At 45.0% G+C, this 23,670-nt stretch overlaps 2 protein-coding genes and 2 non-coding genes across 5 annotated transcripts in view; 2 read left to right on the plus strand and 2 right to left on the minus strand.

Moving 5' to 3' along the window:
- Window positions 1–23,670, minus strand: part of LOC108117695 (glycine-rich protein DOT1) — an 80,204-nt gene that overhangs the window by 11,252 nt on the left and 45,282 nt on the right. The window lies entirely within an intron of this gene.
- LOC108117698 (serine protease SP24D) lies at window positions 1,277–2,317 on the plus strand. The gene is made up of 2 exons (XM_017230235.2): window positions 1,277–1,561; window positions 1,622–2,317. Exons 1-2 carry the CDS (start codon window positions 1,305–1,307, stop codon window positions 2,151–2,153), a joined length of 789 nt encoding a protein of 262 aa, XP_017085724.1. The 5' UTR covers window positions 1,277–1,304; the 3' UTR covers window positions 2,154–2,317.
- Window positions 15,766–15,839, minus strand: Trnai-aau. The gene has a single exon. It is a non-coding gene; the product is annotated as a tRNA-Ile (tRNA).
- Trnar-ucg lies at window positions 16,518–16,590 on the plus strand. Its single transcript has one exon. It is a non-coding gene; the product is annotated as a tRNA-Arg (tRNA).

Genomic DNA, 23,670 nt, shown 5'->3' on the forward strand with positions numbered 1-23,670 from the left:
AGCTGCCAAAGAGCTTCCGACTGCAGCCATAATTAAAAAAGTCTGGAGCCGAAATTGAAACCCATATTGAGAGCGGTTCAATGGGGCGTATGCGTGATTTGGGCTCCCGGCGCTTACGCATTCAATTAGGTTACAAATTACTGGCCCCGAACAATCGAATGATGTATGGCCAGCGCGATGGCCTCGCATTTCTTGGCACTTGCCGTTTTTTATTTTATTTTTATTTTCAGTTCGCAGTGTGAGAGCGGCGGCATGTGGCGCGTTTGCTGGACGAAAATGCACGGCGAGAAATGGGTCATCGATTCGGCACTGGCAGAAAATGATAGTCTGCTTTTGGGCGGTGGCATTTTTTTGGAAACCAAAACTACTTCTCAGTTAGCAATAGCTCTTGCTTTGAATATACTTAGTAGTTGTTTATGTTAAACTCAAATTTGATCACCAATTAGAAGAGCAAACTGTATTTCACTTTCCTGTAAATATTTCCCGAAATTGCCATTTAGGGTTTATACAAATCCGAAATTCTGTCTGATTTCTCATACACTCGCTTATTCGATGATGAATGGTGGACACGATAGGGCTGTGACTATTTTAATATACCTTCCTGCCTTGTCATCAAATTAATAAAACCCAAATCCAAGCTTGTTGCCTTGTTTTTCTCTGTATGTCAGGTGCCATGCAGGCATGATGATGATGATTGATTTCGTTAATTTAGTTGAGCAGCTGAGCTCGTGGCGGGCCATGAAAAATGCATGACACTCAGCGATGGGTGGCTTTGGGGGGTTCCTATGTGCTATGTCGCTGCGACTGCGAGTTAATCTAATGGCTTGAGGGGTGAGGTGGTCGGAGGGTGGATCAGCAGCTGCTGCAGGAGCTTCCATCTGAGAATGGCCAACGCCATTGAAAATCGCTGAAAGGCACCATCCGCATGAGTAGTTTTCGGGGGTCGAATGTTGGCGAGCCATTCGCCAGATACAGATGCGATTAGGGCAAGGGTTAATGCTATGTTTGTTCGCCTAATCGGTCAATCTTATTCACTTTTGATTCGCAGGCGAATGCCATTGCATTTCAATGAACTTTGTAATAAAATGGCTCAGCCTTTGACACCTCCACTCAATACTCGAATAGCTTTTCTGCTCTTCTCCTTCTTCGTTCTCTGGCAATCAGCTGGGCTCAGTCTGCAAACTACAAATAAGCGATAGCTGTATTGACTTTGACATTTGAGGAAGCTAATGATGATGAGGCCTTAGCTTTCGGCTTACCTATAAAGCAGCAGAAAGGCAGTTTGGAAAGTCAAACTCCAAGGAATGTTAGCCCATGCAGTCATGCTGTCTTTCTGTACGCTCTTGCTGCTGCTCTGTGGAGGCCTGGAACAGATTCTGGCCCAAGACAATAATGGCTCTGTGATAGAACCTCGAATTGTGGGCGGAACCAAGGCAAAGGAGGGCCAGTTTCCCCACCAGATTTCCCTGCGTCTCCGTGAAGAGCATTACTGCGGCGGAGTCATAATCTCGGCCACCCACGTCATCACCGCCGCTCACTGCGTGAAGCATGGAAATGACGTGTAAGGTTAATCGGATCTCCTTAGGTTTCTGACTTCGTTATCTTCTTGCAACTGCTTTAGAGTCCCGGCGGATCTCTGGACGATTCAGGCGGGCAGCCTGCTCCTCTCAAGCGGCGGAGTGCGAGTTCCGGTGGCCAGCATTACAGTGCATCCTGACTATAGGCCCCACGGACACTACGATCTGGCCGTGCTACGTCTGCAAAGTCCCCTGACCTTTGACTCCAACATTGCCGCCATCCCAATGGCCACCGAAGATCCTCCTGCAGGCGCCTCGATGGATATTTCTGGTTGGGGACAAACCTCTGACAAGGGACCCCTCTCGGACAGTCTTCTGTTCGTGCAGGTGACCAGCATGTCCCGGGAAACTTGTCGCTGGTACGTCCAGAACTTGCCAGACTCCATGATCTGCCTGCTCCATCCGAGGAATAAGGGCACATGCTTCGGCGACTCCGGCGGACCGGCCACCTACAACGGCAAAGTGGTGGGCCTGGCTGTCCTGCTCTACGGAGGCTGTGGAAGAGCGGCTCCTGATGGCTACCTGAGGATCTCCAAGCTGAGGACGTGGATAGCCGAAAAGGCGGGCATGCAATGAGCAGTCCTATGAGATATGTCTTTTCTGCTTTCTTTGGTGACTTAAGAGGAAAGTAGTAAAACTTTTAACAAAAGTGAAGAAGATATCCAGCAGATGACATGAACTGGACGCGAAGAGAGTCACTCCGACTCTTTGTTGCCCCAAATAAAAGATTCGAAGCTGTATGGGCAATCGTTTAGCATTTGGCAATAAATCGAACGAATGACTTTGGGCCTCTTGCAGCCACTTCCAGGAGCAATAACTATAGTTAGACCCACTTCTTAGACTTTTCGCAGACAATCAGCGGCTGATTGCTGGCCCGAAAGAGTTGTCGCCCAACATAATGAATCCGAGGGCCGAGAGTTTGGGTGCCAGCATCCAGCGATGCTCCAGCCGGAGCATTGTTTCGCCCGCTATCCGCGCTTCATTTTTCGATCAACTTGAGGAAACTTTTGGAGGACTCTCCAGTCGCTCGCGCTCCATCGACTGGCAATGAGTGGGCTTGGGATTCGGTTGGGGAAACTATCAAGTGGGCGGGGCTGCCTTCAGCCTTGTTGCTCCCTCGCTCGCTTAACCCTCGAGTGCCCAAGGGGCCAAAAACGGGGCTGAATGGCTGAAATGGCTGAAGTGGCTGAAGTGGGTGGTGGGCGGAAATGAATGTTATTTATTTATGTCGCTGCGGCATGGTTGTTGGCCCTGTTATTTGTTGTACTTATTAGCAGTACATAAGGATAACTATCAGCCGGCGGCGGGTGCACTTTTACCCGGCAAAGTTTCCCTGGTAATAAAGTTTCCTTCAGCCTCAGTCTCAGCCTTAGTCTCAGTCTCAGTCTCAGTATCAGCTCCAGCTAGAGCCTGAGCTTCAGTCATGTAAATTTTCCTTTAAGCAATAAAATGCACAGTAACTGGACTCGCCTCTCTGGTCTTGTTTTGTAATCATTTCATTTCTTAGTCAAAGCAGCCAAGGCGGAAGTTATTATTTGCTAGGCAACTGCATAACTGCTAAAAGTACAGACAAGACAGGCAAAAAAGGGAGCAAAAACGCAGAAAAAAGATGATGAAGGAACGGACGGACGGAACTGAAGGCAGAAGGACGGGCCGAAGGATGGGCCGAAGGATGGGCCGAAGGACGAGGAATGAAAACAATTTCTGAGCTGGCGACGCGTTGTAAACGAAGGCAGCAAACAAAGTTTAAATTGCAGTTGGGCGAGAGTTTTAAATTATGTGACCAGCTCTCGAGGAGCGCCATCTTCAGCATTCTTTTCCCGGCTAATTGCTGTCTCGGGGAGAGCCCATCCCTCCTTCCGCCACTCGAAGCACCCACAGCATTGCGTATACGACGCGTACATCGATGAAGTGGCGAGAGTGCAGAGTGTCTGGCTGGAGAAGCGGCCAAATCCGGTGATTCGCACAGTCACTGAGTCACCGACTCAGGCCCGGCCCTGTGCTAAATCGAAAATCCATAAGCCCCAAAGAGCCCACTGAGCTGAGGCCGATGAGCTGGAAATGGAGCTGCAGTTGTCCTCCGATGGAGCAACTCCTCGAGGCTCTGCACTCGAAAACGGCACACTGGCGCGAAAATGTGGCCTCAAAGGTTGCACAAAGTTAAGATATAAATTTCCTAACCAACCTTTTCGATTTGAAATAGCAATTTGGTGGCTTTCGCAGCTTGGTTATCCCCAAAGTAACCCATGAACAGAATTTATGGACATATTCTTGGCCAGAAAATCCATTTTTTCTGAGTACTTCTTTAAAGATTAAATCTGTCAAAAACCTAAATAAGCAAAATAAAAACCAAAAGCCTTCATCCTGCATTTTTGACTGATGAGCTACGAGCGTCCTGTGACTTTTCCATGTTTTCTGATCGATTTGCCGACTTTAGAACATTATTTCCCTGAGTGCCCGTCCTGCCGGTTATCCTGGTTATCCTGCGGTGGTTTCTGGGGGTGTGCTTATTGAACACTGAACCCGGGGATCTCCGGATCCTTTTACCCAGCCAACAAGTTGCCGCTGTAATCCACTTAAGTCGTTGCCATAGCTGCCAATGCTGCTGCTCCTGCTGCTCCTCCTGCTGCTATTTCTGTTGCTGTTGTGCATCGACATTCCAGATGCTGGGCCGCTGACTCTTTTGTGCCCCGGAAGGGCAGGCGGAGGGGGCGTGGCCCTGCGATTTGCATAATGCCAACGGTTGGGTGGTGCCAGGGGAGGCCGGGGTTGGCCAGGGGAGGTGATGCGAGGCCAAGTGCACAAAAGCGGAGGAATACGAGCACTTGAGTGCCGGAGAAAGGCCGAAGGAGCAAGGATAAAGGACCAAGGACCCGGGACAATGGGCAATGGCCTACGGCCCCCTACGCCCCCTCTTAACCCCTTGCCGTGTTTATATTTTACGGCATTTTATTTACTAATAAAGTCCTTATGAAGTCAATGCCAAGGCCCCAGCAGCAAATCCGGGCCATAAATCATGCAGGCGAAACTCCGCTCTCCACTCTCCACTCTTCATTCTCCACTCTCCACTCTCCAATCTCAATTCCGATGATCAACTCATTTCGGTGCGTAATTGAAATCCTTTGACAGTCTCAAGCTGATTTAATTTATCGCCGCAATTTCCAATTTAATTGAAACTGAAAATTGAAATCGGAAATATTTATGCCCACCCCGAAACGGCGCCCGGCATCGCGCTCAAAATTTAATCAAGCGCCAAAATGCGAGCCAAAACTAAACAAAGTGCCAGTCAAAGGGAGCACACACACACACACATATATATATATAATTTATATATATATATGTATGCTCATATAGGTATTCGAATGGCTGCACAAGTGTGCGTGCGTATTAGCCGGGGTAGCAGCAAAATTAATTAAGTTGAGAAAATGTCAACGCTGCTGCTTTTTGGCTTGACAACGCTGCTTACCCACCCCTCCCCGGCGCCCGCCTCAATTTCCCCCCACACCTGGCACCTCACTCTCTCTCTCTCTCTCTCTCTCTCTGTATACCCTGAACAATGGGGCATATATCCGCGCCGATCCTTTGGGGCTCTATGACTATGTTCATTTCTTTCATGCAGTTCAGAGGGATGCGGGAATGTGAAGATGCAGCTGACTTTGTCCTAGATTCTTATTCCTAACAAAGCTGGCCCTGTTTTGGTAATAATTCCTTAATAATTAGTTTAATAACGAAGGCAGGAAGTTCGTTTTACTAAATTCACTTATTAGTTCCTGTCGAGAAGCCCAAATACCTCAGATATGATTACGGAAATGCTGGCAGAGTAAATTTTGTAATTTCGGAATTTGGTAATTTTTGCCAGGACCTTCTCATAAGGGTATTCCCCCCGCTAACCCGCCTGCTTTCCTCTAACGTCTCCGCAGCAAATTGACTTTTCGTTCTGCTTGCTCCCATTTTCCCATTTTCCCAGTTTCCCATTTTCCGTTTCGTCGCAGCCATTTTGTGCAGCTGCCTGCATTTTGGCCACGTGTGTGTGTGTGCCGGCTCGCCGGCTCCTTCTTCCTTTCATCCTTGCCCCCTCCTTGCTCCTTTTTAATATTTTTGCTTTTGTTAAGTTTCCCACACACACAGACTCGCATCGCATGTGCACACATCTTCCCACACACCTGGTGATTTAATAACGCGTCGTTGCAAAAATTTGCGGTTTGAATAGCTGCTAACTTTATTTTATGATAAGTTTATAATGCCCCTGCCCCTTCCGCTGCTCCTGCCTATGTCCCTGCCAACTGTATATACATACATGAACACACATACAGATGAAGATATATGCAGATGTATGGCTGTGGGGGAATGGGAATTGCAGCTGCGGCACACAAAGCGAAAAATCAAATCATAAAGGCAAAGCCCCTGTGGCAGCAGCCTCGCTCGTAAAATTTGTTAAAATTGCACTAAAATGCAGCTCCCGCAGCGGCAGAGGAAATCACATTACAAATTTGTTTGCCCGCGTATGCCGCATGCCCACGCGGCGTATGAGTGACGCGCCAGAAGGAGCACCCTTGTCTGAACTTTCTAATTTTCCTTCACTTTTTTCGCCTTCCCATTTTAGGTAAACTTCTCCCGATTTCTGTGAGTAGGGAAACGTCGCTTTCGACTACACAAACAGCAAGTGAAAATTTTCAATTTCCCAATTTCCCATGCAAAACTGCCGCACAGCTCGATAGTCACGCACACACGAAGGCGGAAGAAGACGTGGCCAAGAAGGGGCGGGGCTGGGCCTGCTGGTTTTGGGGAAATGATGATGTCGCCCACGGAGCTGCCCCCTGGAACTGATTCTGTTTGCCCGATAGGCGACAAAAAGTCAAATTGTGGCAGCCAATTAACAGCATCCAACCCTTGGAGGAGGAGGAGGAGGAGGGCTAAGGGGCCGGCTCGTTGGCAGGGGGAGGGTTTAAGGGGGGTGGCCAAGAAAAGAACGCCACCAACAAGTCAAACAGAAAGGAGCAAAGTGTGCAAAGGGTCCGTGGCAGGAGGCAGATACATGACCCAGGATCAGGACGCAAGGGTTAAAGTCCACAAACAGTGGTGCCAAGTCGCAGGAAAGGTCTTTCAAACTAAATTCCTAATCATTTTATGAAACATTGCAGATATTCTGTTAATAATAAAGATAACTTTTTTGGATGTTGGCAATATGTTACTAACTAAGGCAGAAAGCCTTCCCTAAGTAAGTATCTTAAGAACAATTTTAATGACAATTACTTACTTTTGTGCTTAATTTATAATTAATTTATATCTATGATTAATACCAATATAATGTATTTCTTACGATTTCAAGTAATCCTTATGCTTAATTTGTCAACTTACAATTCTAAAGTTGGCAACTCAGAAAGTGTGAAGATATTTCTATTAGGGTTTCGAGGTGTTTCTTACCTGAAAATATAGAAGAAAACATAAATTAATTAAGCTGCTTTTATAGAAATAATTATCAATTTCATTAGACAGGTTAAAAAGTTTAAAGAAATCCCTAAAACTTATAGAAAGGCTTTGGAAATATTCTTGGGAAAAAGTAACCTAAAAGCCTTTGCAGTTCCCTTTCCCTTTCCTTTGACACCAAGATCCTAAAGGGATATCCCTGTTTTTCACAGGAACCCGCACCACTGCTCCTCAAGACGTGCGTGTGTTTTCTCTCTCTGCCTGTGTGTGTGTGTGTGTGTTTTTTGGAGGGTGTGTGTGTGTGTGGTTGTACGAGCAGAGGCGGAGGCCCTGCGATATGGACGTGCCTCGGTCCAAGTCTTTCGTCATGGCGAGATGAGCTCGTTTATAAAGTTGACAAAAGGCGTTCCCCAGTTCCGATAATCATCTGACAGTTTTTGCGCTATCAGCGACAAGACACACAGAGCGTGCGGGACTGGGAGGGGGCGATGGGCAAACAGAAAGGGACGGGGCTAAATGGCGAGACAGAGACGGGGAGAAGCCATGTGAGAGTCGCCTTCCTGCTCAACACTTTTGCTTTTGTCAGCATTGCGGACAAGATACAAAATTTCCCATTGCCAAAGATGACTAAGGGAAAATCGCAGAGAAAGGGAAAGAAGAAGTGCAGGGGATATGAAAATAGGAAAAGCGGATGGGAAATGGAAATGGAAGCGGAGATGGGGATGGAAATGGAGACGGAGGAGAAGTAGTTGCAGCCCAAGGGGACGCTGACCCGCTAATGAGCCGCCAAAGCATAAAAAATGCGACAAGGGTCGTACGCCGACCCAAGCCAGGCCCAAACCCCGTCCAGCCGCGCCCCCTTTTCCGGGGAAATGGGCGCAAGGCCAGGCCAACAACAAAGCGACGAAGAAGAAGAAGCAGCAGCGGCAGCAAAAAACTATTCCTGCAGCTCATTAAAAACCCAAAGGGTTAAAAAAGTGAGGGGAGGCGCCACAATGCAATATGCAGCCTGCAAAACAAGGCGGGCGAAACAACAACAACAACAACAACAACCGCCGGGGCTGGGGAAATTGAAACTAGGCTGCCGCAGAAAGAGACAGCCGCAGCGGGGTGCGAGCGAGACGACGCCACCGGAGAAAGTGAGCAAAGTTAAACAATTGAAATGGAAATTAGTTGGCGAGCGTAAAAATTAGTTGGGCGCCAATTAAACGAATACCGCATCAATTTTGAGCTGGAAATGAGGAAATTTTGACTGGATTTCTGTTACTTTTGTGGAATTTGGCTACTCTATATAGTTTTATATATTCTCGATTTAAGTATGGTAAGAAAATGGGTATTAAGATTGAACTAACTATCTCTGTTACTCTTTTCTGAATTCCACAAGCCACTATCTTTGCAGAGGTTTTATAAGTTATTTTTCAGAATCAGACAAATCTACCTATACTCCAGTTTGAACTCACGTTTGTTGGAATTTTTAGGAGTATTTACAAGCCAATTCAATCCCATATTTTGTCCAATGCTTACCAATAATTTATGGCAACAAAAAAAGTGGAAAAACAATACGTCTTAAAAGCGCCTTAACGTCTCAGTGCTCTAGCTGGCAGTAGTTCCTAGCAGGTAGGCTGCGATGTCTTATTAGTCTGTCACTGTATCTGCTTGAGTGTCTTCCTATTTGCGCCTTCACAGTGAACAACTTCAGATCTCTGTGAGGAGTGGTGCCACGCACGTAACACGGACAGCCTGGTATGTTTCTTAGCAATTCCCCAAATCCCGTAAATCCCGTAAAGCCAAATTGGCAGGATGCAGTGCGCATTTGCCGTTACTGATTTGCTTATACCTTTTAATTGCATACTTTTGGGGTTATTTTCTTTAAGGTTCTTCTTAAATTGCATAACAAATATGCAAAATATTCCTTATGGGGAGAAATTCTTAAGGAAAGCAATGAGATAAGAGTAGATAATAGAGAGATTGGTTATTAATATTGTATTTACTTGCAAGATACAATTTAAAAGGCATAAAATATGTAAGGAAGCTATTTAAACTTTCAAATCCTTCAACCTTTCAAATCACCATCCTTAGTTAAACTCTTTAAAACAAAGTTACAGATAGTTATAGCTCCTTTTATTTAAAGAAGTAAACGTAAGCCTTTGTATTTTAGTCAGAAGCTTCGTGTTTTTCCTTGACAAAATTGATCACTTCACTCCTTTCGGGTAAACGAAATGAAAGCTATGGCAATATGTGACTTAGAAATATTAAAAACTATCAACTGTTCACCAGTAGAGTTATCTTTGAAACGCCTTGATACGTATCTATAGAAATGGCAAGCCTTTTTGCATGCCAAAATAAGAACCACTGGAGAAGGGGTCATGAAATAATCACTCACAAGGTGTAAACCCCATTTCGTAGACAACTTTTCTTCGTTTCTAAATGCTTTCCTTGGCTGACTGGAAGCTCTATGCATGCGAGTGCGAGGATATGGCCCATTTGCACATATTTCTTAATGGGTCAGCGCCCCGCGGAGTTGCTCCCCGCCCATATAATGTCCTGCCAGTGACAGTTGTCAAGGGGCTGCCTGATTAAGAACTTAGTTAAATGGAAATCCGCAAAAAAAAGCGGCGAGTGGCAACAACAACAGCAACAACAACAACAACAAATGGAAGCGGAGCAAAGAGCAAGGAATTTAATTTGCACAAAATGGCACACACAGAGACAAAACAAATATATGTATATGCTTGTGTATGTATTTGTGAGGGGTAAGGATGGGGGGAGGGGGGAAAGTGTCCCTAAAAAGAGCAGCGAATTTCGCCTTTTGAGCTTGGCATCATATATCTTTCAGTCAACAGCAGGCAGTCCACAGTTGGTTTGTCACACAAAAGGACAGCTCCTGCCCGCCCCAAAAACTTGTGGAACCATCCCCTCCCCCCCCACTCCTTAAATCCGAATCCTTCGTCGTCCTGCGACAGCGTTGCAATTAAATGAAGGCAACGCACAAAAGTATGCAATGCAAATGGCGCACACTGCGAGACGAGCTAAAAATTAAACAGGGAGCGGAGTCGAATTTGAGCAGGGAGCAGAGGCTGCGGAGGCGGCAGGATGTTCCTGATTCATCCGCCAGTCGCAAAGCTCCATTTCAAGGCTTAGCAGGAAGCTATTTATTGGTTCCTACAGCTCTTAATTAATTAAACTCGAATTTGAATTTTACAGAATTTAAGATGGCAAATTGAAATTCTGCCTAAGCCTTAGCACACCTGAAGGAATTTGGAAAACAGGTTTTCAAATTACGGTTTTAGCCAGTTTATTGCTCACTTTGAAATATTCGAAATAAAGTTTTTATATCTCTGATGTTCCTTTTTCACAACACCAAGCCGAACAGAATAAATATAAAATATTTTTATGGCTCACTCTCAAAGCCATGAAAACATTTTCGAAATCTATAAAGATTTTAGGAACGGCCCCGCTAGAGGGAGACAGACTAGCCAGGTCTAAGGACTTAGGAGCCCGAAGAGAGCGAGAGGAGCTGCCGGTTAGAGCGGTTAGAGTGAGTGGGATGCACACGTGCAGACATAAAAGCGGCCATACCTGAGCTACGTGCACTCAACACCTGCCCAAAGCCTCTTCAATCCGGCAGAAGACCCTCTGCATAGCAACCCCTACCAACCCCCCTCCAACCCCCCGAATCGGAGAGTGTGTGGCAATTGCAATTGAAAGTGATAATTTCATTGCATCATGCACAAAGGGTAGGAGCACGAGGACCGGAAACAGAGACGCAGGACGAGGGATCCGCCCGCATTCGTATTCGCATTCACCGATTTACCCCCACTCCGCTGTTATCAGGGCACGTCCATGGCCAGTTACACACCCACACTCACACACACACTGAGCCTTACAGGGACACTTACATATCTTGCTACATGCTTACACTGGCAGAAAAGGGTTTGTTAGTGCCGCGAATATGCAAACTAACATCAACAACTCACACTACGTGATAAAATTAAAGCTCGAACGTAAAAGTAACCAGCTCTTAGTCTCAGCTAGAAGTTACTATATCCTGTCCAGATGCCCTGAAATCTTCGATTTCTCCCACTGCACATAGCGGGCATGACAGTTGGGCACAAATCAGGTTAAACACACGACAAGGAGTGGGCGTGGATGGAAGGGAAATGCAAACCAAAGCCAAACCAATTGGGTCATAATTGCTTTACGGGCGCCAAACGCAAATGAGTCGTAAGCAGAAGGACGCAGGACGAGGGAGCCAGCATCTGGATCAGGACAAGATTGGGGGAGGATTCGGAACTCGAACTGAGAGTTAGTGGTTGGGCGACTTTGTCACGCTCCATGTGGAACGATTGTCGAGGTTGGGAATGGCACAAGCACAAGCACAAGCACAGCCAGCAGAACCTGCAGGACCTGTCGATTTGCATTCATAGCCATCCAGGGCCATCGGTCGGATTGCGTCTCCGGGATGATGATGGAGGCCACACAAATCTAATTATCAATTGCCATAAGCACTGGGCCATTATCCGAGTGCAGTGTCTCAAGTGGGCGCAACGAGTGCGAACGGAAAAATTAATTCCACAAGCGTACTCCGAAAAATGAGCTTGGAAAAATATCAATTTTAAGGACTAAAAATTCATAGATTCATATTTCTTAAATTTCGTATTAAGTATAAATCTAATATTGAATTTCTTTGTCAAGTTTTCAGCCTAGCTAGTAGCCTAGCTATCAATGAATTTGTTACCAATTTCAGTTAAGTACCTCTAAAAAGGAGGCCATTGCTAATCATCTTCGAAAAGCTGCCACCAATTAAGGTGACAATTCTTCTGATTATCTTCTGACAGCATAGCTCCACATCAACTCCCCCTTCTCGCAGTGCACTTCCTGATACGTTAACCGCACTCATCATTAGTCCATCTGAGTTATTCATTCAAATCATTCATTCAGCGAGTGCAAATATTTGCCTGCTTTTCCGGGAGGGGCAGGGCAGGGCAGGAGTAGGGCAGGGCAGGGAGAAAAAAAGAAAAACAAGGAAAACGGAAACAAATCAAAAAGGAAACAAGTAAAAATGATTGCGGCTCCTGTGGCGTCGTCATCGTTAATTTGTTATTTGATGTGCGCTCTAAGCACACATAACCGGAGTCCCAGCGCTTAAGTTCGCCCCCCCGACTAAGCTCCACCCCCCGACCAGAACCCCCCTTTGAAAACCTCTGCCCCCTGTCCCTGCCGCAGCCACTGGGGCACACTCAGTCATTCGCTGGAGCCAGTGACGAAGGATGTACGATGGAGCATGGAGGACGCAGGACGACGACAAACGTCAACGACGCACTTAATGAGCCCCGTGCGGCCAACATGTTAATCCATCCCGGACTGAACGAAGAGCACTGTGAAAAACTCTGAAGGGCAGAGCTCAACTCCAAGCCATCCATGAACTGAATCTTGAATTTCAAAATGTTCTTAAGTAATCTATTTCCACTTTATAATTAATGTTGATTCTTTTCAGACTTGGAAATAACTTTGCTTGAATCATTTCTAACATTATTGGAACAAACTTAGCTTTAACATAATGCATGCTAGTTAGCTGCAAGTTTCAAATCAATGTTTTTAGTAATTAAGATTCCAAGTATCAGCCACTTAAAACCTTTGAATATTCCCAAGGAATGCCAATCTCAATTTGATCTCAAACATTCTCGCAGTGCACCGACTCCGGACTATGGACTCCGGACCAACGGACCTGGCTTCAGGCGTCGTCATTCAACACGATTGCCTCCCCGTCACCCTCACCGCTAAACCAGCGAACCACCCTACAACCCAACCACCGCCCACCGGAAAAACCCCATTGCATTTGTTTCGTGAGCGCATACGAATGCATTTTTGTGTTTTAATTGCCCCCCGGCTGTGGAAAATCCCAGGGCGAATTTAGCAGCAGTTTTTTCTTTATATTTTTCACGCTCATTTATCGAGGGGGGTGGTAGGTAGCTGGCGGTGGTGCATGGTGTTTGGTGGCTCAGAAGTGGAGTCGCATAAATCAAGAAGCTGACGAGGCGTCAATGGCAGGCGGCGACGTTCAGTCCGGTCACCACTTCATAGCCGCTGGCTGGCCGCCTTTCCTTCGTTTCCTTCGACCTGCCAGCAGAGCACCACCACATTCATCCACAGCCACACTTTCCACTCTCCTGTTTACACTTGCAATAACTTAACGATGGGGAAAATTCGCCAAAGAAAATTATAAATTAATAAGAGCAAAAATTCCGTTTGCTGCGACTTGGCCATAATTGAGCTCTTTTCTGTTACATTAATAATCCCCGGGAATAGGAGCTCGCATAAAAAGTTAACAATAAAACCGTTTCCTTAATTTGGAAGTTATTTTTCCGAGCATGAAATTGAAGGGGGAAACCCAAAGCCAGAACAAGTCCCTAAAAAACTACAGCGTTTTCCCAATTAAATAAATTTAGTTTAGATCATTAGTGATATTTTTATATAAATTAATATTACCAGGAAAGTTGTGAAGTTTGTGAAATAGAAATTAGTAGGGAGAAGGTTTTAAGGAGGCAAGAAAAAGGCGATTGGTTGGGAAAAGGGAAGGAAAAGGAGGGAAGGCCAACGATAACGGCACTAACAGTGGGCTGAAACTGGCCACTGGCCAGTGGCTATGAGCCATCAGACATCAGACATCGGGCATCAGACATCGGCTCCAATGGGGACCACTGACTAGGGACTAGGGACTAGGAACCAGGGATTGGAGAGCAGAAACCAGAAACTAGAGACCAGGGGCCATGTCCACGTTGTCGTTGTCGTTGTCGTTGTCGTCATGGCCCTGTTAGATCGCTCTTTGGGGTAAAATAAATTACCATAATTTAAGCGTAATTCAGTGCCAGTGGCAGCAAAAACTGTGGACCGTTTGGCGCGGTCGGTGGCGGGTGCGGGGGCGGGTCCTTTCAGCCGAAACAGGATCTGGAGTTATGGGTGGGCGGCCGACTCTGTCGTTATGTCGTCTTCTTGGCTAAGTGGACATGAAACATGCACGACCAGCCATGATTTGTTAGTGGCCATAAGTGCGAGTGTGTGCGGGTCTTCCGCCATATATTGTTTTTCTTTTTAGCCGTTTTTTTCTAGCCCTCCAGAAAGGGCATATGCAATTGGTCAATTGATTTATGCAGAATATATGTAGAAGCCAGCGAGTGCCTCGGAAACCAGAAACTTTGACCTGGTTCGACGATAATGCTCTGCCCTTGTGGTCTTATATTATATATATTATTAAGTAAAAAGCAAATTAATTAACTTAAAGAGTTAAGTTAATAAATACTTAAATATATTTAATATTTATTTTTAATCCCATCTTTAAACTGAAAAGATCATGAGCTTCAGCACGATTATAAGACCAACTTAAAGGCATTTTTATAATATTTTCCCCATGAATACATAAAAGTTCTCTAGAGAATGATCTTGTTAATTGGCTCAGCAATTAAACAAGTTCTTAGCCAGCCGACTGGGCCTAATTGTTTATCACAAACATTGGAAGAGAAGTGAATAAGTGCTGGGTAACAAGGAACTTAATTGACAGCCATGCAGATTGCTATCATAAAAGAACTGTCCATATATTAGAGCATTTTCTGGTCGTTTGTGTGAAAATCCCCATGGGATTTCTGCCAGGACAAATGTCCGAGCGTGTTTCAGTTAAGCTTTTTGATAAACTGCCCCCTGCCCTTGCAGTCTTTTGAGGTTCTCAAACGTTTACGGCTGCCATTTTTTTGCTGTTCTTTTTTTCAAGGAAGCCTAGGACCAGCAGACCAAAACCAGCCAGACAGCGGGAGGCGGGGGCCAATGGAGTATGGGGAGCTGGAGTGGGGTTTCCAGGACGAGTACAAGGCTAATAAAGTTCAATAGCCAAGGCGACGCCTGCTAAATGTGCGCACAGCTCATTTGATGCACATTATCGTGGGGTTCAGTTCGGTTTGCTTTTTTCCAACGACTTTTCATTTTGAATGTTTGCCAAAAAAAAGAAAGCCAAAAGAAAGAGTGGGGGACTCGGGGATGGCGGGGAAATGAAAACATTTACAAGGCACAGTTCCCACTGACCTGTCCCCTCTTTATGGTCCAAAGAAAATATGCTCATGTTGTTTTCGAGCGTTGGCGATGGCGCCTCCTGCAAATTGGTAGCCATGAATCGAGCCGAATGAATTGGGGGAATTGCAAGGAGTCGAAGGGTTGGTAAGGCCAAGAGTCCAAGGGGAAGGGGCTGTCGATGGGCACAAGAGGGCATTGAATGGAGGGAAATGGCATGGAATCGTCTCAGAATCGAATTGAATCAAATGAAATGTGGCCAAATGAAAGAAAAACGAATGAATAAAGTACCGAAACGGAAAGATGCCTCTGGCCCGGCCAATCAATCCGATGATGAGGCTGCTGATTATGATGGCCCTGCAGACTGTTTTCCATGTATTGTGCTTGGAATCGAGCGCCATTGTGATCCGACTCGAAGCCCCATAATTGGGCTGTCGTAAAAAATAAATATATACATATATAGAATAAAGAACAGAAGGGTTAAGAAGTGCAATTGCTGATATTGGTAAGGAAAGTTATTGTCTGGAAATGTAGCTTTTATTTCTGGGAAAACGACTAAGAAATAGGATTTTCAATCATAAGTACTCACTAACAATATATTCATATTATTATTATTATATATATAAATTTTGGCAGCAGAAAAACCAAATAATAAACTAAAATAATAATAAAATATTTTCGTAAAACACAAAAAAACCATGTCTGGCCCATGAGGGGATCGAACCCGCGACCTTCGCGTTATTAGCACGACGCTCTAACCAACTGAGCTAATGGGCCGTTGATCTCCCGCGGGCAAAAACTAAATGAGAGCGGAGAGAAGGAACAGAGCTAAAAATAGAATATGGATCGCTGAGAGGTGAATTCTTAAAGCTTTGCCGTAATGACGTGGAACGAAAGCTCAATTCTCCTCTTGCAGACCGAACGAGCGAGAGGGAGCTAAAGCCGGAAATATTCCTTTTCAGCTCGCGGCTGAAACAAAAGCAACAAAAACACTAAAAACTCAAGAGTTTCCAAGTCATTTTGCACATTTCCTTGACATTTCATTTTTTTATACACATTTTTCCGCCGTCTAGTTATTCTTTCCTTTTTTCTGCCCATCTCTTTAGTTATTTCAGCACTCATTTCTTGCGTATGGAACGTGTTCTATTGTCGGTATTTGTGCTCATGAGCCAGGAAGAGGAAGAGGAAGCAGCTGCACCTTATTGTCCGTCCGTCAGTTCGTCACTCCGGCATTCGCCCGTTCTCCTATTCCCCCATTCCGGCATTCCGTCAGTTGTTCATTAGAGCGTTGCTTAATTAGCGCCTCGCTTTGTTTTCGCACACACCCTTCTCCCTCTCTTTCTTATTCGCATTATAGTTCGTTCTATCTCTCTCTAAATCCGCACTTGCTATCTCTTTTCCGCACTCGCATTTCACGTTTGCCTTATTCGCATCTTAATCCGCTGAAATACAAGCGACCGTGTGGCCTAATGGATAAGGCGTCGGACTTCGGATCCGAAGATTGCAGGTTCGAGTCCTGTCACGGTCGAAATGCGATTGTTTTTTTTTTTGGTTTTTTTTGCAGTGGGGACCTTAACAAGGATATTAATTTTCCACAGACTTTATTGAAAAATTCAAAGGTGCGTATTTTCACTAGACTAGGTCTGTTTTCCTTTTGGGACATCGCCTATCAAGGTTGGAATTGATAGCTGTTTGCTGTTTTTTAAATGATTGAAAAGGAAATGACCCGAAAAATATGAATCACCAAGAATACATAAAGTTATATGCAAAATGCATTAGATATAGTTTTTATATCTGTCAAGAAAATACATAAAAATGCATTATAAGGATGGGAAATTACATATAAGTAGTTTTTATCCCAGAAGAATAGCTTACACTGGACCCCGTGAATGGGCTTAGTGAATAGTAACTTAAAGCTGACACATACCAAGTTTCATATCTGTAGCACCATTATCAACCCAGTTACAACAGCACAGCCCGGCTCAGGCAACTAAAAACACAGAAATCCACTACAATGGCGGCATTTAAAGTGGCCCGGCAAGTGCTTGCATTGAAGTTTCCACTCCAAGTGCCGTCGATCCGATCGGATCGGCATCAATTTCGTGCTGTGCCTGACAGCGGCTGTCGCTTATAAATTGCAGAGCCCACAAAAACAGCAAGAACAACAAGGGCCATGGCCACTATGGCCACTATGGCAACAACGGCGACAAGCGCTCTGACATTTAACATCCGGTTGAAATTGTTCAACGCATTTCCGGTGCCCTCTGGCCCTCAGCTACCCGTGGCCACCCACAATCGGGCATCCCAGAAGACAGGACGTTGGGTCCTCGACCAGCAATTAAACGCTTATCGAGAAGTTGGCCAAAAAGAAGAGTGAGAGGCCGGTCCGGGCCGGGCCGAACAGAAAACAGAAAACAGACGACAATGAGCTGCCTTGCATATAATTGAGGTTATGGCCGACTCCGGCCACCTTTGGCCCGAACTTTTCCGGCAGCTGAAAAACAGTTTTCGCTCTTCACTCCGCCGGCAAAAAGTTTCGCCAGCACAGCACACACAGCATAAGTTGAAATGTGTCCACCACCTGGAACTGGAACTGGAGCAGAGCAGAGTAGAGCAGAGGAGAGTCGAGCCGGGCCGAGCACCTGGGTAGTTTTACGTGGCAAGGCTGTGCATACATATGCGGCAAATAACTGCAGACAAAAGCCGAAGAAATTAATTAGGGTCTTCTTCACCTCCGCCATCATGGCCGTGATGGGCATCATCACCATCATGATGGGCATCATCACCATCATGACCATCATGGCCATCATCACCATCATTATCGTCGCAGGCAACCTGCATCAAAACTAGCAAAACGGATGTCACCCGTAAACAAGCGGCGCACAAAGGCAACAAACCTGCTAAAAAGGATGGCAAAAGGACGAAAAAGGACCAGAATGAGACAGCCTGAGATAGTGAAAGGAGTCGGCAAACAAATCGAGTTGTTGGCATGGAAATTAATTGCTGCAAATTGAGTAATGATGTTGGCCGCTGTCAGAAGTGCCCCCGAAAAACTGGGAAAGACAAACTGCAATTATCCCTAACGATTCCAGCTACTCCGAAAGTTATCCATATTGCAAAATATATTTAAGCTCATTAAACTTAACAAGTTAATCACTAAGAAGTAGGCCTTACAATATGGTTTTCCGGGTAATATTTTAAAGTTATAAATATCATTCTAGGATGCCTTTTTGAAATGGATTTTCAGTACACGAAACCTAACTGCTGCTGCACCCTCCGTTTTCAAAATGATATTGCGCTTTCCCAGCACCTCAGCGCATACTTCAAGGACAGCCGAATTTTCCCGTGTCATCACATTTAAATATATTCGAGAGCTTCGTTCCCCTAATCAAATCAAGCCGAAGCCCCTGCGAAGTTATGATTACGCATTTTTCGGGGCTGCCTGCAAATGAAATGTTTTGTCAACTCTGAACTGCCAAAACAGCGTCAAACGGCGGCGGGCAAACAGAGACAAACAAACAAACAAACAGCCGAACAAACGAACAAATAAGCAGGCAAACAGGCAAACAGACAAACGAACGAACGAACAAACATTGACGCAATTTCTGCTGCAATATGAAAAAGTTTTCCCAGATCCTGCCACGCTTTCCCAGGCTTTTTTCCTTCTCCACCCTGACATTTTTTGCTGTTATTGCTCTGAGCTTCAGTCGACGCTGTAATTTGCATTTGTAATCAAAAAGTTGCACATAAACTTTGTTTTATGCTCATTTTCCTCGGCTAGTCACATACACATGTGTGTGTGTGTGTGTGTGTGGGCCCGTGGAAAGCCTCCTCCGGCAGCTAAGACATAAAAGGACACACAGCGCACAGGACGAACTCTCATCATAATTTTCCTAATTTCAAATTATTTCCATTAGTAGAGTACGGCAAAAAAAACGGCAGCGAATCAAAATTATGAACGACGGGTTAGCTGGCAGTGACAAAGCTTTGCAGGAAAAATGAGTAAGCCAGGATGGAGCACATATCAAGGGAAATCTGAGGAGAATTTAACAAGTGCTCAGCTCTTAATTAGAATGGCATAATGCCTTGCGACGGCATTAACTCATCCGATTTTAATGGTTTAAGATACAAATTATTTTAATAGGGCGGGTTTTTGGTGTTTCCCTGCTAAGCATTTCCCTTTTACTCTCTAAGTTGATTCGTTTAGATATACAAATTATATAGTTAAAGCTAAGATAGCCTTAACAAACTGCTTAGCTTTCAAGTTCCTTACTCATACGAACATTCGTCACGAACTGCGAAAACTCGTCACTAGCTTGGTCTGATGGCAAATGGTTAAATTAAAAACGAAACCCATTTTCATAGTTAGCCAAAACTAAAGTAAATCTCTCTCTAAGTAATCCTTTGGGATTAGTTTTAAGTACCGACAATACATAGAGCCGAAGTTCTAAGCCTTAATTTAGCTCCCCACCTTTGACAGTTTCTTCGAAATGGAATTGGAAATATCATTTTATTCGCAGAAAGGCTGGCCAATTAATATAAGCTGGTTAAGTTCTCCTTTTCCATCCTTAGAAGTACTCAAATAAGTCGCCCTTTCATAAACAAAACAGAATCTGCAGTTCTTTTCCGCCTCTTGAAATGTTCAATTAAATCCATAAAGGAAAATCACCGAAATTGAAAAGCTGAAAATTGCCATTTAATCAACTGATGCCGTTTCCGGCTGTATCGGTCGGGGTGAGGCGAAAATCAAATCAAATATTTACTTGCTGTTAAATTTATGACGGAACGCAAATCGCATAAAAAGGCTTGCCCCGTCTCGCTTGCACAGTGTGTTGCTATTTCGCTTGCTCCCGCTGTTTTGTGGTCGCATAAAAAATGCGGCAAATATTTGCGTGCAGCTGCGACCCTTCAAACCCTTCGGAAAACTGAACAGAACGGAAAATGTCGACAGTGGGCGAGGGAAAAGGGTAGTAGAATATGGGAGAGGTAGAGAGCCGAAAGCCAAGAGTGGAAAGTGGGCTCCCAGGGGGCTTTAAGCCATTTTCCAGGGCTCCTTGGCCTCGAGTAGGCCGAAAAAGCGATGCCAAAAGCCATTTAACTGCATTTATCCGGCTAGGAAGCTAGGAAGCTGGGAAGCTGGGAAACTGGGAAGCCGGAGCATTTGATAGATAGATAAAGTCCCTCGACTTGCTACCCGTTTTTCCCATTTTTCCGCTCCCCGGTCAATATTTAATTTGTCAAAGTGAGATTTCACTGTCGGCAGCCGAAAAGTTTCCGGGGGCTTTATTTCCAGTTGCAGTCGCTTGCATTTAACAATTTGTTGATAAATTAGCCAAAGCCCAGCTCTCTGACGCTGGCACAGTGGCTTAAAAAGTTGTTTCCCTTTGGCCGGGCTTTCCATATCCGACCTTAGCACGTGACATTTAATTTTTCGGACACACAAACATGCCCTGCCGTTCCGAGAATGAAGTTTTAATGCAGATTTATCACCCGGCCACCGAAGACAAAGGCGGATGACGAACACTTTTGGCCCGAGCGGTGAGCTGGCTTCTTTGTCTTGTTGATAATGTCAACAAGTTTAGGGATAATGCTCTGCCCACAAGTCGCTTAAGTCGCTGCAGGTTCTCATTTGTATTTTGTATTTTCACAACATTTTCAAAGAGTTCAGAAAGGGATATTCCTTGATATTTTCAAGACATTCGGGTTTTCAGTGGATCCTTATTTGCCAACTTCCTGGCCAAGTCGTGTTTAATTCGAAAATTTCGAAGCATTTCTGGGACAATTTGCGGACAGTTTGAGCGAAACAAGAAAACTCTTGGAGAAGCGCTTCTTCCGCCCTGGAAATTCCGCACTTTTTGCTGACCGCAAGTTGACAGAGTTTCTGGTCCGGAGCCGGCGGCGGAGATTTAGTTAATTAAAATACAATAAAATATGCAGAAGTGCTGAAATACTTAGGCCAAGGCAGGCCGCAGAAGCCACAAAATGCCCGGGGACCCTCTCGCACTGGATCAACTTCACTCAACTCTTTGCCAGTTTCAAGTTTCTCGGCTACTTTTCGGGCCAAGTCAATAGCCGGGCCAACAGAGGCAAGTTGGTTGTGTGTGTGTGTGTGTGTGTATATGCCACATGGCGTATGCGTGATGTGAATTCATGGAAGAAGCAGCAGCAGGAGCAGAAAGAGCCCTGCAATATTCAGCAACCAACTGCCACCGAGTGGCAACTCAATTAATCCGCCCATTCCGACCACGTTAAATGCATTTACATAGATTTATTTTTAAGCAGACAGCAGACAGCGGACAGTGGACACTGGCCTTTAAAGGCCTGCTTAAATTTGGATATTTTTGTAATTTTATTACCATCTGCTGGCCCTTTGTCCCCCTCGATCCCGAAGGACTTCGGTTAGCTCTGGGCCCCTTTCTCGATTTTTATTTCGGTGGTTTTTGAAAGCTTTTCGTGCTGTTTTCCACTTTTTTCCCCACTTTTTTCCAGCTCTTTGCGAGGCGAGAGGATTGCCAATTATGCAGAAGGCCGCTGAATAAATATGAAATGACATAAATGACCACACAACACAGCGGCATCGGTGGCGGCAGCAAAAAGTTTCAGTTTTCCAGCATTTTTGGACCCTCGTCTAGGCGGCAACAATACAGGGACAACAACATTGACAGGACAACAAAGCCGGGCGGTATAAATATCCCCAGAAAGGGGTGTGGCCAGGCGGCAATAAATAACATTTATGACTGACCAGGGCGCTTAAATATTTACATAGAATAAAATTATTTATTAATATTTCGGGCGGGCAAAATAAGAAAATGGTCGGAAAAGAGGATGCGAAACGCAAGGAAATGCCGGGAAAGAATTTTCTATTATTTGCGAAAAAGTTTAAAAGGAACGATAAGTCTCGGAAACGGTTGCTTAAAGTCAACCGGAAATTAATAGAAAAAGTTAAAAAAAAAGGAAAGGGGAAAAGTAATGGGAAAGTCTTGTAGAACTCAAACTAAATCAATAAATATAGAATGTTCTTCATCAGAGTTTCTGTAGAAAGCAAAGGGAAACTCTTCCCTAAACAGAAGAGAACAAGTCATAATCACCCGTCGTCTCAGACTAGGACACTCATTCCTAACAAACTCCCACTACCTGGACAGAACAAGGAACAACGTGTGCCCATTATGCAACATCTCCCAGATTGATATCCATCACATTATTTGTTCTTGCCCCTCCCTCTCTGATCCTCCACAACCCTGATCCAATCACCGTCATAGCGAACCCCACAGATACAAACTCCCTTAACATCCTCAAATTCCTGGACAATTCCCATATCCCCTCCCCTTCCAAATTAAACTAAATCACTTCTAAACTAACTAGTAAATAGAAGATAAGTTAGGGACAAAATGTATCTCAATTCGCGTTAGATTAGTAGTTTTTAATGTCGGCTGCATAAACACCGCATTTACCCCCTCTCCGTCCGGGTCCATCTGCCAGAAGCTACCCGTTTTCGTTCGCCTCTCCTTTGCGCTGGCTAATTCACTTGGAAACTCACTAATAACTTGATTCAATTTACATTTAGTCCATAAAAAGCTGAATGGCCTCCCCCGATTCCCTTGCAATTGCGATTACTTTTGGAAAATAAAATGCGAAAAAGGCGAGGAGGCCAAAGAAGGGCGGAAATCGACACAAAACGTAGCGACTTCAATGCAGGCGAAGGCGAAAAAAGAAGCCCCGCATCCGGGAGTTGGCTCTCCGGACACAGGACACCGACACGGACACGGACACGGACACGGATACGGATGCAGACTCGGACACGGGACACGATGTCCGGACAAGATGGGGCAATTATTGTAAGCGGCTTTCATCGTGCGATGATTACACTTACTACAGAAGTGGGGCGCGCGAAGAGAAGCGCCATTGAGGATCCACAAAAAAAAAGAAGAAAAAAAAGAAATACAACAAAAAATGGGATATAGCCACATAAAAATAATATGAAAAGGCGGCCAAGAAAACATTTCTAAGAACGCATCTGCTGGCTCTTTGGCCGTGTTTGTTGGCCTAATTAGTGGCAGTGCATTTTTATAGCATAATTTTCGGCGTTGTAAGCGTTTTTCCTCAACCGCCACACCCCCCGCCATCCAAATTGTACAACATGGAAATATTACATTAAAATTTATGAAACTGCAGGGGGCCACAAGCCCGAAAAGAACCAGAAGACCAGAATCAGAAGCAGCGAAAAAACACAGGGAACATGGACTTGGCTACATTACACACAGCGGGCGGAAAGGCCTGGCCGAAATGGAGCAAAAATGGGGAATGCGGTCTGGAATTGAGGCATCTGAGGGATCTGCCAACGGGGGCAATTAGTGGCCTGTTCCACCAAACCCCCGGCTAGGAAAATCCCGAGCTAACCATTTTTCCTTCGTTGGCGAAACTCACCTGCAACGAGATAAGAAGAGATAAAGAGTTGAATTAATAAATAGTCCAGCGAATGAATGGGAATTACTTAGTTAAATGCTAGCCAGTTGAGGTGTAATTATAAAAATGCTCGAGGCACAAAGGCAGCAGTTGAGAAGGAAGCTAAAAATATTTAAGATTAATGTCCAGAACTTAAGCAACATCC

Source organism: Drosophila eugracilis, unplaced genomic scaffold (assembly GCF_018153835.1).
Source record: "Drosophila eugracilis isolate 14026-0451.02 unplaced genomic scaffold, ASM1815383v1 contig_649, whole genome shotgun sequence".
Taxonomy (NCBI): Eukaryota; Metazoa; Arthropoda; class Insecta; order Diptera; family Drosophilidae; genus Drosophila; species Drosophila eugracilis.

Coding starts and splice junctions, on each gene's coding strand:
- LOC108117698 (XM_017230235.2), top strand. CDS start 1,305: ATGTTAGCCCATGCAGTCATGCTGTCTTTCTGTACGCTCTTGCTGCTG. Junction 1,562..1,621: donor GTGAAGCATGGAAATGACGT/GTAAGGTTAATC, acceptor CAACTGCTTTAG/AGTCCCGGCGGATCTCTGGA.